Source organism: Anomalospiza imberbis, chromosome 12, assembly GCF_031753505.1.
Source record: "Anomalospiza imberbis isolate Cuckoo-Finch-1a 21T00152 chromosome 12, ASM3175350v1, whole genome shotgun sequence".
NCBI lineage: Eukaryota > Metazoa > Chordata > Aves > Passeriformes > Viduidae > Anomalospiza > Anomalospiza imberbis.
The window spans coordinates 19,924,851-19,938,839 of NC_089692.1; the positions used below are offsets into that span (position 1 = coordinate 19,924,851).

Consider the following 13,989-nt stretch of genomic DNA (forward strand, 5'->3'; position numbering starts at 1 on the left):
CCCGGCACTGCGCGCCCCAGCCGCCACCACGGCTCCGCTGCCAAATGCCAAATGGGGGGAGGAAAAGGGGAGAAGGCAGAGAAAGGAGTTGGCTTCACCGTGCCCGGTGGCGGGGACCCACCAGGGACCCCTTCCCTTCGCCGAGGCCAGCTGGGCAACGTCCTCGTCCCTCGGCACAGGCTCCAGAGCCCGTCCGTGGTGCCGGCATCGCGTGCAGAGGCTCAGCCCCGTCTGCCCCAAGTTGTGCCCCCAGCCCAGTCGGGAAAGCCATGGCAGGGATGGCAAGCGCCGCCGCAGACCGGCGATGCTGCGTGGCGAGGACGGCTCCCACAGACACACCTCTTACCCAGCATCCGTCTGCTGCATAGGGGGGCCCGGGAAATTGGGAAGGGGAGAGCAGAGGAGGGACTTCTGGTGATGGGTGGGGGTTTTGGGGTGCCCTCTGGCCACGTGTTGCCTGGCACGGCCATCTCAGCCTTGTGCAATGGAGCATCCCCAACTCGTGCCAAAATCCTGGCCCTGGCGGTTCAGTCGTGCCATGACTCCATCCTGGCCAGGCATTGGCGTAGCAGCCAACCCTGCTTTTCCAGCTTTTCTTCCCAAAGCTCCTGGTTTGGGTGTCTTTTTGAAGGTAGAAGTGGGCGTGTGGCTTTGTGCCTCCACTGTAGCGTTGGATGCTCCTGGTGCCAATGCCTTTAGAGGCCCCCTAAGGCCAAGGGAATGGGATAGGAATCTCCAGGCAGGAGGCAGAGAAGAGCCCAGCTCCTGCTCAGTTTCTCCCAAAAGAAGTAATTTTCTGGGAGCCACATTCACTGGGAGGCATAGGGGTGCTGGGGCAGGCGCCAGGAGCACACAGAGAGCAGCGGCCATCCCTGGTTAACAGCTTTGCTAATCAGGGATGTCCTTAATGCAGTTGGCAGGAGGAGCCAGGAGCTCTCCGTGGGCAGGATGGGGTGTGAGTGGGTCACACTGGCCCATCCCATCCCCGTGCCACGCTTCACCCAGTGTCCCTGGGTGGTGGCACATCTCAGGCCGGGGATGTGGCAGCTCCTGGGATGGCAGTGACTGTTGATGCCATAAGAGCCATCCTGACACGCCCCGTGCCCCCGTGCCCCGGTGGCTGTCCCCGGCCTGCCCGTGTCACACGTGTGCCTGCCATTTCCTCAAATAAGCAGCTAATCTCCATCAATCATAATTCCGGGCAATTATCATAATAGGGCCATTTTGCACTTATCCTCGCCACGTGACGCAGGAGCCACTTACGGCTCCACTTCACTCCGAGCTGCTCCCGTCCCCGGGGAGTCCCCATGGCAATCGTGTCCCCTGCAGGCCCTGGGGACAGAGCGGCCCCGCCGCTGCGGGCAGTGCCTGCAGCAGCTCGGGGATGCTCGTTCCGGGAGGGATGCAGCCAAGGGGAGACCTCTGAACACGGGGGAAAGCAGAGGGAGACCTTGCCCCTGCCACGGGAGCAGCAGCACAGGGTTAAACCCCGAAGTGGGGACACTCAGCCTGCCTTCTGCCACCACAGGGCCCTGGCGGCCCTGGCAGCCTCGCGGTGCTGTCGATGCCACGTGGGCATGGCGGGGGACAGGGCCAGCAGCCCCAGGTGACCTTCTGCTGCCTGGCCAGGAGCAGCTTAGGGAGGCTGGGAAGTGGTGAGGCACCAGGGCCTCGGGTGGGGATTAGGGGCCAGCAGATGGATGGAGATCAAACATTTCTGCCCTTTGTTTACAACACCCTCCTGGCAGCCACGGGGACCCCGGCACTGCTCTGGCTCTGTCCCTCCTTGGGCTGGGGCACAAAGGGGATAGGGACACACTTCCATGTGGGAATGAACAGTCCCAGTGGGATGAACAGGCTCCCACCTTGCTGTGCTGCATTCATTCCAAGCAGCACCACAGTGGAAGCTGCCAGTGTCCCCATCCCATCCCATCCCATCCCATTCCATCCCAGAGCACTGGGGTGAACTCGCCGTCGCCCTGAGCATTCCCACAGCCCCGCAGTGTTTGTGGTGTTTACACCACTCCAGTAATTACTTCCCTTTTTGTTTTCTTTAATAAATACGGATGCGCCACAAGTAAACTCCAGCGCAATAAAAGCTTTCTGCTGGATCCATAATTAATCACCGAGCTGAGCAAGGCGGGGAGGGCCGGTGGAAAACCCTCCCGCCGGCGCGGGCGGCGGGCTCACACCCGGCTGGGAGGGACCTGCGGAGCCGCGGTGGCAGCTTGGGCACAGCCCGGTGCCCCGGGGGCCACGGCAGCAGCCGACGCCGGGGGTCCGTGGGCGGCCAGGGCCGTGCTGCACGCGGGTCTCGGCTTCCACTCCCAGCTGTGAGGGCACACCTGGACCCAGCCCTCCCCGGGCGGTCGGGGAGCAGCTCCTTCCCTCCCTCCCTGCGGCCCCGGGAGCGGCCCCGGGAGCGGCCCCGGGCAGTGACCGCGGCTCGGCATCGTCTCCGGGGATGTGGCCGGCTCCAGATGGCCGGTGGGCACCAGGTGCCGGGGCCGGAGCGGCAGAGGGTGGCTGGGGGTGACATCTGCTGTGTGTGACATCCGCGGCCAGCTGGCCCCGCCGCCTGCCACCGTCGCGGGGAGCACGGCCCTGTCACCCCCACGGGGAGGGGTCCCCCTGGAGAGGCCGCTCCTGGCACATCCTTGGATGTCCCAGCTCTGTCCCCATCACGTGCAGTCTGTCCCTGCCAGTCCCTGCGCCTCCACGGGGCTGCTGGCACCAGGAACCCCATCGTGGTACACAGCCCGGGGAGGGGGGTCATCCCTGCGGGGCACCGGGGGGGCTGGTGACACAGGGCAGTGTGGAGAGTGACACTGGCGGTGGCACGGCCGGGCTGGCTGCTGGGCACACCTGCAGGGAGGTGGCACCCGCTGGCACTGGGGCGACCTGGAGCTGCTGGGAGTGTTGGGAGCCGGGGGGTGGTGGGGGAGAGAACGGGGTGTAAAATGGGAAGGGGGTGAGAGCTGCACAGCGGGGACACATCGTGGGATGGGAGGAACCGGGAAGGAGGTGTGGGATGGGAGGAAATGGGAAGGAGGTGTGGGATGGGAGGAACCGGGAAGGAGGTGTGGGATGGGAGGAACTGGGGAAGGAGGTGTGGGATGGGAGGAAATGGGAAGGAGGTGTGGGATGGGAGGAACTGGGGAAGGAGGTGTGGGATGGGAGGAACTGGGGAAGGAGGTGTGGGATGGGAGGAAATGGGGAAGGGGCTGTGGGATGGGAGGAACCGGGAAGGAGGTGTGGGATGGGAGGAACTGGGAAGGAGGTGTGGGATGGGAGGAAATGGGAAGGAGGTGTGGGATGGGAGGAAATGGGGAAGGGGCTGTGGGATGGGAGGAACCGGGAAAGGAGATGTGGGATGGGAGGAACTGGGGAAGGAGGTGTGGGATGGGAGGAACTGGGAAGGAGGTGTGGGATGGGAGGAACTGGGAAGGAGGTGTGGGATGGGAGGAACCGGGAAGGAGGTGTGGGATGGGAGGAACCGGGAAGGAGGTGTGGGATGGGAGGAAATGGGGAAGGAGGTGTGGGATGGGAGGAAATGGGGAAGGAGGTGTGGGATGGGAGGAACTGGGGAAGGAGGTGTGGGATGGGAGGAAATGGGAAGGAGGTGTGGGATGGGAGGAACTGGGAAGGAGGTGTGGGATGGGAGGAACTGGGAAGGAGGAGTGGGATGGAGAAGTGTGCAGTGCGGAGGGAATGGGGCCAGAGCTGTGCCACAGCTAAAGGACACAGAGGGATCTGTGCCATGGGGACGGGAGAGATGGGGATGGCGGGGAAGGGAGCTGTGCCCTGGGGAGGGAGGCGTGTGATGAGGAGCCGTGTGCTGGTGAGGAAGAGGGAGGGAGGGATGGCAGCGGTGCAGCGGGGAGGACGGGAAAGGGCGGATATGAAACGGGGACGGAGATGTCAATGGGGAGCCATGGAGTGAGGAGGGAGCCAAGAGGTGGAGAGGGAGCCCTGAGAAACAGGGAGGGAGCTGGGCAGGGCTCCACTGGGGAGCCGTGTGTGGGAACTGTGCAAGGGTTGTGCCAAGGGGAACTGTGCCACGGAGCTGTGCCACGGGGAGCTGTGCCACGGGGAGATGTGACGTGGGGAGATGTGACGTGGGGAGATGTGACGTGGGGAGATGTGACGTGGAGAGCTGTGCCATGAGCAGGGAGCTGTGCCATGGAGAGCTGTGCCACGAGCAGGAGCTATGCCATGGAGAGCTGTGCCATGGAGAGATGTGCCATGAGCAGGAGCTGTGCCATGGAGAGATGTGCCATGGAGAGATGTGCCATGGAGAGATGTGCCATGGGGAGCTGTGCCATGGAGAGCTGTGCCACGAGCAGGAGCTGTGCCATGGAGAGATGTGCCATGAGCAGGAGCTGTGCCATGGAGAGATGTGCCATGAGCAGGAGCTGTGCCATGGAGAGATGTGCCATGGGGAGCTGTGCCATGGGGAGATGTGCCATGAGCAGGAGCTGTGCCATGGAGAGATGTGCCATGGGGAGCTGTGCCATGGGGAGATGTGCCATGAGCAGGAGCTGTGCCATGGAGAGATGTGCCATGGAGAGATGTGCCATGGAGAGATGTGCCACGAGCAGGAGCTGTGCCATGGAGAGATGTGCCACGAGCAGGAGCTGTGCCATGGAGAGATGTGCCATGAGCAAGGAGACGTGCCATGGAGAGCTGTGCCATGGAGAGCTGTGCCATGAGCAGGGAGCCGTGCCATGGAGAGCTGTGCTATGCGTACCATGGAGAGCCGTGCCACGAGCAGGAGCCGTGCCATGGAGAGCTGTGCCATGGGGAGATGTGACGTGGGGAGATGTGACGTGGGGAGATGTGCCATGGAGAGATGTGCCACGAGCAGGAGCTGCGCCATGAGCAGGAGCTGTGCCATGAGCAGGAGCCGTGCCATGGAGAGCCGTGCCATGGAGAGCCGTGCCATGGAGAGATGTGCCACGAGCAGGAGCCGTGCCATGGAGAGCTGTGCCATGGAGAGCCGTGCCATGGAGAGCCGTGCCATGGAGAGCCGTGCCATGAGCAGGAGCCGTGCCATGGAGAGCCGTGCCATGAGCAGGAGCCGTGCCATGGAGAGCCGTGCCATGGAGAGCCGTGCCATGGAGAGCTGTGCCATGGAGAGCCATGCCATGGAGAGCCGTGCCATGGAGAGCTGTGCCATGGAGAGCCGTGCCACGAGCAGGAGCCGTGCCATGGAGAGCCATGCCATGGAGAGCCGTGCCATGGAGAGCCGTGCCATGGAGAGCCGTGCCATGGAGAGCCGTGCCATGGAGAGCCGTGCCATGGAGAGCCGTGCCACGAGCAGGAGCCGTGCAGGAGCGTTGGGTGCTCTCCCCCAGCGCTGGGATCCCAGCCCCGTTTCCGCTCCCAGCCCGGTGGAAACGCACCTGGGCAGGTGGGCGGGGGTCACCGCGGCCGTGCCGCTCCACGGCCCCCGTGCACAGCAGAACGGCACGGCTCCGGCGGGGCACGTGCCATGGCCCAGGGGCCATGTGCCACCACGGGAGCTCTGGGCGTCCCCGCACGGCTCTGTGTCCCCGGGTGTCTGTGTGTCCCTGGGTGTCTGTGTGTCCCCAGGGTGGCTGTGTGTCCCTGGGTGTCTGTGTGTCCCTGTGTGTCTGTGTGTCCCTGGGTGTCTGTGTGTCCCTGGGTGTCTGTGTGTCCCAGGGTGTCTGTGTGTCCCCTGTGTGTCTGTGTGTCCCAGGGTGTCTGTGTGTCCCTGTGTGTCTGTGTGTCCCTGTGTGTCTGTGTGCCCCTGTGTGTCTGTGTGTCCCAGGGTGTCTGTGTGTCCCTGTGTGTCTGTGTGTCCCCTGTGTGTCTGTGTGTCCCAGGGTGTCTGTGTGTCCCTGTGTGTCTGTGTGTCCCTGGGTGTCTGTGTGTCCCTGTGTGTCTGTGTGTCCCTGGGTGTCTGTGTGTCCCCTGTGTGTCTGTGTGTCCCTGGGTGTCTGTGTGTCCCCGGGTGTCTGTGTGTCCCTGGGTGTCTGTGTGTCCCCTGTGTGTCTGTGTGTCCCTGGGTGTTTGTGTGTCCCTGGGTGTCTGTGTGTCCCTGGGTGTCTGTGTGTCCCAGGGTGTCTGTGTGTCCCCTGTGTGTCCCCTGTGTGTCCCTGGGTGTCTGTGTGTCCCTGGGTGTCTGTGTGTCCCAGGGTGTCTGTGTGTCCCCTGTGTGTCTGTGTGTCCCTGGGTGTCTGTGTGTCCCCAGGGTGTCTGTGTGTCCCCTGTGTGTCTGTGTGTCCCAGGGTGTCTGTGTGTCCCCGGGTGTCTGTGTGTCCCTGGGTGTCTGTGTGTCCCAGGGTGTCTGTGTGTCCCCGGGTGTCTGTGTGTCCCTGTGTGTCTGTGTGTCCCCGGGTGTCTGTGTGTCCCAGGGTGTCTGTGTGTCCCAGGGTGTCTGTGTGTCCCCGGGTGTCTGTGTGTCCCTGGGTGTCTGTGTGTCCCTGTGTGTCTGTGTGTCCCAGGGTGTCTGTGTGTCCCTGTGTGTCTGTGTGTCCCCTGTGTGTCTGTGTGTCCCTGTGTGTCTGTGTGTCCCCAGGGTGTCTGTGTGTCCCCTGTGTGTCTGTGTGTCCCAGGGTGTCTGTGTGTCCCTGTGTGTCTGTGTGTCCCCTGTGTGTCTGTGTGTCCCTGTGTGTCTGTGTGTCCCCAGGGTGTCTGTGTGTCCCCTGGGTGTCTGTGTGTCCCAGGGTGTCTGTGTGTCCCAGGGTGTCTGTGTGTCCCCAGGGTGTCTGTGTGTCCCTGGGTGTCTGTGTGTCCCTGTGTGTCTGTGTGTCCCTAGGTGTCTGTGTGTCCCAGGGTGTCTGTGTGTCTTCAGGGTGTCTGTGTGTCCCCTGTGTGTCTGTGTGTCCCCAGGGTGGCTGTGTGTCCCCAGGGTGGCTGTGTGTCCCCAGGGTGGCTGTGTGTCCCTGTGTGTCTGTGTGTCCCCAGGTGTCTGTGTGTCCCTGTGTGTCTGTGTGTCCCCTGTGTGTCTGTGTGTCCCAGGGTGTTTGTGTGTCCCTGGGTGTCTGTGTGTCCCCTCTGTGTCCCTGGGTGTCTGTGTGTCCCCAGGGTGGCTGTGTGTCCCTGTGTGTCTGTGTGTCCCTGGGTGTCTGTGTGTCCCAGGGTGTCTGTGTGTCCCAGGGTGGCTGTGTGTCCCTGTGTGTCTGTGTGTCCCTGTGTGTCTGTGTGTCCCTGGGTGTCTGTGTGTCCCCTCTGTGTCCCTGTGTGTCTGTGTGTCCCCAGGGTGGCTGTGTGTCCCTGTGTGTCTGTGTGTCCCAGGGTGTCTGTGTGTCCCCAGGGTGTCTGTGTGTCCCTGTGTGTCTGTGTGTCCCAGGGTGTCTGTGTGTCCCTGGGTGTCTGTGTGTCCCCTGTGTGTCTGTGTGTCCCTGGGTGTCTGTGTGTCCCCAGGGTGTCTGTGTGTCCCAGGGTCTGTGTGTCCCTGGGATAGCTGTGTGTCCCTGTGTCCCCTGTGTGTCCCAGGGTGTCTGTGTGTCCCTGGGTGTCTGTGTGTCCCAGGGTCTGTGCATCTCTGGGATCTCTGTGCATCTCTGGGATGCCCGTGTGTGAAGGTTCCACGAGCCCAGGCCATCCCTGCACCCTGCCCAAATCCCCAAATCCCCAAATCCCCAAAAAGCCCCACAGACGAGGCCCGTGGTTCCAGGACCCGCGGGGCAGAGCTGGAGCCCCACGACGCCACACCCGCCCGCCACGACATCCGAGGACACTGGTGACCCTCGGGGGGGCTGCAGGCACGGTCAGCCCCGCGGAGCCCCGGCCCCCGCGGGCGTTTTGGGGCCAAATCCCCACAGATCAGGGGCGGGGTGGCGGAACATTCGTGCGCGGAACGTTCGTGTCGCGGCGCCGCGTTCCCGCCGGAGCTGTTCGCGGCCGGAGCGGTCCCCCTGCGGCAGGTGAGGCCCCGCGGGGCCGCGGGAGGCGGCGGCGCTGGGGCGGCCCCGGGGCGGCCCCGGGATGTCCCAAAGCCGGGGCGAGCCGGGGCCTGCTGCCCTCGGCCCGGTGCGCTCGGCCCGGGCCGTCCTTCCCTGCGGCGGCCGCTGGCTGCGGGGCCTGGGCGGGGGCGCGTCTGTGCCCCGGCACCTCGGGAAGCCCGGCGCGGTTTCTGCCGATTCCTGCTCCGCGATGTGCCGTGAGTAGGCTGCGGGCACGGAGCTGGAGGGTGGGAATCCGCTCCGGAATGAGAGGAGAAAGCCCTGTGCGGGCGGGCAGGCCCTGGCCCAGGTGGCCGGAGCAGCTGTGGCTGCCCCGGGCTCCCTGCAGGGTCCCGGGCCAGGCTGGACGGGGCTTGGGGCACCCTGGGGCGGTGGGAGCGGGGACTGGATGGGCTTTAAAGTCCCTTCCAACCCAAACCTTTCCCTGTTTTTCGTTTTGTGAGAAGGGAAGAACAGTCAGCACCTGTTTGATGCCTTTTCCAAGTCCCTTGGTTACTTTATGATTTTGATGCCTTATTTGATTATTTGATGCCTTTCCCAAGTCCCTTGGTTACTTTATGATTTTCTAATAAAGTATTTTTAATGATTTTCTAAGAATGCAGTATTTTTATCTCTGTTGTAGAACAGCCAGGAATCCCTTTGTGTTCCTGTGCCTGTAAATGAGGAAAGGCTGGAATCCTGCAGGTCAGGCTCGCACTGGCAGTTCCACAGCCACAGCTGGAGCCAGGATTATTCCTGTAATAACTCACTTTGGAACAGCTCGGAGTAACTCCAGGGATCATTTTACTCCAGGGAGTGCATTCCATGCCCTTTATGCTCAGAAAGTGCAGAGGGGGGTGCACAAAGTGCCCAGGGCTGTGCAGTGGGTCAGCTCCCAGTCTGCACTGGTTTTGTTGTGCTGGGAGCTGGGGAGAGCCCTGCAGCTGCTTTGAGATCGTCAGCCTTGGGAGGAGGAGGAGGAGGGCTTGGATTTTCCCTTCCAGGGGATCTGAACCTTCCCTTCCAAGGCAGCAGAGCCACATCTCTGCCCTGCCCTCCCCTTCCCCTGGGATCCAGGTACAGACTTTGTTTCCAGGTGTGTTTGTGGCACCAGTGATCCCTGAGCAAGGGCAGGGGGTGGCAAACAGCCCCAGGATTTACCTCTCCCTGTACCCCACGTGTCTGCACCCCAGCTCTGTAAAACCCAGCGTTCCCAGGCCTGCCTGGAGGGGCTGCTGTGAATTGCTCCATGAAACACAGACTGCTGGGAACGGGGTAACTTGATTTTTGGAAGGAGCTGGAGGAACAGTGAGAGCACTGAGAGCATCAGCCACGCTGGTCCTGGGCAAAGCCGTCTTCAGTTCATGCCCCTCATCATGCTCAGGGCATTAACACCTTGCCATGGCCACGGGTTCAGTTTAGGGTGTGGATTAGGTCGGGTTTTTGCATTTCAGTCTCTCCAGAGCAATGCAAAGCCGTCACACGAGCTCTGCCTTGAGCTGCTTTGGTTTTTTCCATGCTGGTGGCAAGTGTCAGGAGTTCCCACGGTCACCCCGCTCTGGGGCTGCAGCCTCTCTGCTCCCCCAGATGTTTCCACCCTAAATCACAAGCTTGTTTTGCAGAAGCAGAAATTGAGGTTGATTTGCAAAAGAAAATCTGAGCAGGGCCAGTGTCTGGGTGGGGAAATGCTCCGAAGGTGGAGGGGAGAGACCGCAGGGCTCACGGAAAACAAACTTGGGCAGCCTGATCAGCTCTGATCAGCTCTGCCCTGGGGAGCTGCTGGGCTGGGTCCCCTTTGTTCCAGCTCCTCCCCACCCTGGGAAGCTGGGCTGGGAGGCTCTTGGAGCTGAGCTGCTCCACTAATAGGCATTTATCAAAAAAAAAAAAAAAAAAAAAAAGGAAAAATCAGGTTGTTATTGCCGGCGTCAGGGAAGTGTCACGGCCGCTCTCGGAGAGTGAGAGCTTGTCATCCTTTGGCTGCTTCCTCTTGTCATGGAACCTCTCTGGGGATGTTTTGGTGCTGATTGGATTCTGTGCAGCAAATCCCTCTCTCTCCTGCCACAGCCCTGTCCTCTCCTCTCTGCTTCTCCGTGCTGTATGGAGAGGGTGCTCCAGGCTGTGCAGAGGGGTTTAGGATTCTTCACACAATCGTGGAATGGCTTGGCTTGGAAAGGACCTTAAAGCCCATCTCATCTCACCCCCTGCCTGCCAGCAGCCCGGGACACTGGAGGGTGTCAGGGGGTGGAACTGGATGGGCTTTGAGGTCCCTTCCGACCCAGACCATAATGGGATTCTGTGAAAGCTGCTTCATCATGTAAATTTTAGGGGGTTGGAGGCTGTTGGGGATTTTAGGGGTTGGAGGCTGTGCACGAGGGGTCTCTGCCTCCTGTTCCATCGTGGCAGGACCCAGGGATGCTCAGGCTGCCCAGGCTGTGGCACTCTGAGGCAGGGACATAAATAATACAGTGGATTTTATTCAAACGAGGGCTGCCACTTTGCCTGGGTGGGAATAACCCCCTGGGTAATGCCTGCCCGTGCTGATGTGCTGCCATCATTGCTTTCTGCAGAGTCGCTCCAGCCCGGCCGTGCTGGCAGGATGCTGCTCCCCCTGCTCTTCCCCCGGCAGTGCCAGCCCCTCCGCTGCCTCCTGCGGGACCTGTCCCGCTGCACGTGGCACGGGAGGAGGGCTGGCTGTCCCCACAGGGCTCTGCACACAGCCTGGGCCACCCGCAGCACTGACGTCACCCCGGTGTTCACCAGGGCCCTGGCTTTTGGGGACAAAGTGGCCATCGTTGACCAGGACGGGGAGCACACGTACAGGGACCTGCTCAGCCGGAGCCTCCGCTTGTCCCGGGAGATCTGCAGGCTCCTGCAGTGCCCCAGCAGGGACCTGAAGGAAGAGAGGATCTCGTTTCTGTGCCCCAATGATGCCTCCTACGTGGTGGCCCAGTGGGCTTCGTGGATGAGCGGGGCCGTAGCGGTGCCCCTGTACAGGAAGCACCCGGTGCCCGAGCTGGAGTACGTGATCCAGGATTCCCAGAGCGCCCTGCTCATCGCGGCCGAGGAATTCCTGGGGAAAATAACCCCCAGTGCCCAGAAACTGGGAGTCCCTGTGCTGCCACTTCCCAGGTCTGGTGGTGGTGGATCCACAAGCCCTGCAGCCACGGAGGAGGGGCCCCTGCCAAGCTGTTCCTCGTGGAAGGACAGAGGAGCCATGATCATCTACACCAGCGGGACCACCGGGAGGCCCAAGGGTGTCCTCAGCACCCACGAGAACGTGCAGGCTGTGGTGAGTGCTGCTGCCCCCCTGCCAGGCTCGTGCCAAGGTACAAAGTCTTGGAATCTGGAGGGGATTTGGGGTTGCGAACACCTTTCCACTGCCAAATTCCTGCAGAGAGCTGTGGGGCTGCAGCTCTGGAGTCCTCCACGCTTGGAAGGTGAGCGCACAGCAGCGTGCGAGGCTCTAAACCTTGGCCTGTTCGTGCTGCAGCTGCATCCCGAGGCAGGTGGATTCTCCTCCCTGCTTTCCTGGAAAGCGGAATGGATGAAACCTGTTGTAAAAATCCTGATTTCTTTGCCGTTTGCTTTCCTGCCCTCTGACTAGGGGAGGATCTTTGCTCCTAATTGGAAAATATCTTAGCCCAGCACAGTGCTGTGTGAAGCCTGTGCATTATTCAGCTCTGTATCCCCAAGGCAAAAAAATCCATTAGCTCTCAGAGCCAAAAGGAATTAAAAGTTTGAATAAGCCTGCTGCCTGCCTCACCACTTGGTTATCAGTGCCTGCAACTGCCAGACTGCTGCCAGTAGGGAAGGAGGGCAGGGAATGCAGGGGTGCCTCGAGAGCTGCTGCTGCTCTGGGTGCTCGGATCCTGCAGTGTCCCGACAGGAATGAAAGCCTTGACGGATGGAGCCAGGGCTTGGCTATATTGGGCAAAGAATCTGTTCCCTCACAAACATGCTGAATATTTGGGGGGTGGCCTGAGCAGTCCCCATCCTTTGTGCTGTCCTGCAGGAAATCTAAAAGCTGCTCGCTGCCCTGTGGAAGAGGGTTGTGAGAGACACGACCAAATTCCACTGCTCAGATGCTTTTCTTATTTTTAGGTGGCTGGAAATAAGCTTTGCAGTTGCCAGCACTGGGCTCTGAAGGGCATTGTTGACCCAGAAACCTGATAATTATCCCTTCAGATAATTATCCCTTCAGAGCAGAGTGTTTTGGAAGCTTGATGCTCTCATAATTTTTACTAACATGAAACCTACTTTCTGTTTATCAGCAATTTCCTGCTCCTACTGATTATCCCTTACAGGTGCTAAAAGCCTGATGTCATCAGTGTCCTAACTATGGCAACAGAATTCTGGGAAAATTAGCTTTTTGATTACTATTTCTGCCAAATCTTCATGTGCAGCAGTAGACTAATATTTTTGTATGTCCTACTTAAAATCATTGTTGATATTTCTCAGTAACAAGGAAAGGTTTTAAATCAGCTTTGCTGATTTAAAGACACATCCTGACAGGATGCTGAAGGCGTTCCTTTTGTGTTCTTGCTGCTGTGGTGGGAATTTTTCTCCTGCTGATCCTAAAGGAAAGATTTTGTGCCCAGGCAGGCCTGGCATTCCTGCCAGGGAATTTGGGGCTTGAATACCTCAGGAATACCTCGGGAAAATCTTTCCTCCTGCCCTAAGGCTGCGCTGTTTGTTTTCTTCTGCAGACCACGGGGCTGGTTGAGAAGTGGGAGTGGAAGAAGGAGGATGTGATCCTGCACGTGCTGCCTCTGCACCACGTCCACGGGGTGATCAACAAGCTGCTGTGCCCGCTGTGGGTGGGAGCCACGTGCGTCATGTTCCCGGAATTCAGCGCGCACACGGTGAGCCCGGGGGAAATCCAGCTGCAGGAGCCGGGCGTTGCACCCAGAGCAGCCCTGGGAATGAGTTCCTAAGGAATTCCAGCCCCTTTAGCCACTGGCTGTGTGTGGTTCACAGCAAAGGGAATTGGTTGGGTGCTCAGCCCGGGGTAAATGTGCTCTTCCAGAGGGTGCAGCTTGTGTGAGTGTGATGTTGGAATGGGAATGCTGCAGTGCCCCTCCCAGTCGTGGGCTGGGGTCTGGCTGCGGGTGGGTGGACCCTTCTGTGTGCCCACTGAGAGTGTTTCCATCCAGAATTAAGGTTGTGGATTTTTTTTTTTTTTTTACTGCCAGGAATGGTGGAAATACTGGTTTTTCTCTTGTGTGTTAGTGGTGTGCTGCTTGCTGAATTCTTTAGTGACTTGCATTTCCCAAAATCCCCAAAACACTGAGGCTGGAAAAGACCTCCAAGGTCACCCAGACCACCCTGTGACCAATCCTCACTTTGTCATCCAGCCCAGAGCACTGAGTGCCATGTCCAGTCATTCCTTGGACATCTCCAGGAACAGGGGCTCCACCACCTCCCTGGGCAGCCCCTGCCAAATTTTCCCCTTCCAGTCCTACATCCTTAGGGTTTTGTATTGCATTACATGACAGAACACAGCCTTTTGAGGTTTTTGCAGCCCAGGTAAGGGAAATCCTGGTTTTCATCACTTACATGGAAAGATGGCTCTTCCTCTGTGGAGAAACAAGAGTTAACAGAGCTGTCGGGTTGGACTCGGTGATGTGAGAGACAGTTTCCAGATCCAGACCTTCTTGCAGCTTTTAGGAAAAGTGGCAGGAGGGAAACCTTACTGGAATGATGCTGTTATAATGCTGTTTTCTATCTGAGCCAGGAAACACCAGTGCCAGTGTTCTGCTTCTCCTTTGTTCCCTGCAGCAGTGGCACACGATGGGGAGGGGACAGGCAGCAGTAAAGGTGGAACAGGTTCTACATTTCCCAGCCCCTGGGATGCAGCACCATCCATCCACATCTCCCAGTGTCCTGGCTGGCGTCTGCCGTGTCACTGTTAAGGGACAGTTGGGTTTTCAGGTGCTGCTGCTGCTCGGAGCAGAAAGGCAACAGAAGTGTTGTCACTGCAGAGTTCCCTGGGAAAGCCAAAGGAGCCCGTGCTGGGTAACTGCCCAGGCTGCTCTCCCTGTCTGTGTTTATCCCCATGCTGGGAAGGCTTGTCCCA

The 13,989-nt window shown here is 60.0% G+C and overlaps 1 protein-coding gene across 2 annotated transcripts in view; it reads left to right on the forward strand.

Moving 5' to 3' along the window:
- The first annotated feature begins 7,941 nt into the window (after nucleotides 1–7,941).
- Nucleotides 7,942–13,989, forward strand: part of ACSF3 (acyl-CoA synthetase family member 3) — a 53,362-nt gene continuing 47,314 nt past the window's right edge. For both annotated transcript variants that reach the window (XM_068203206.1, XM_068203207.1), the window contains exons 1-3: nucleotides 7,942–8,131; nucleotides 10,481–11,202; nucleotides 12,620–12,775. In XM_068203206.1, coding sequence (XP_068059307.1) covers nucleotides 7,957–8,131; nucleotides 10,481–11,202; nucleotides 12,620–12,775 — 1,053 coding nt within the window. In that variant the 5' untranslated portion in view covers nucleotides 7,942–7,956. The remainder of the gene's footprint in view (nucleotides 8,132–10,480; nucleotides 11,203–12,619; nucleotides 12,776–13,989) is intronic.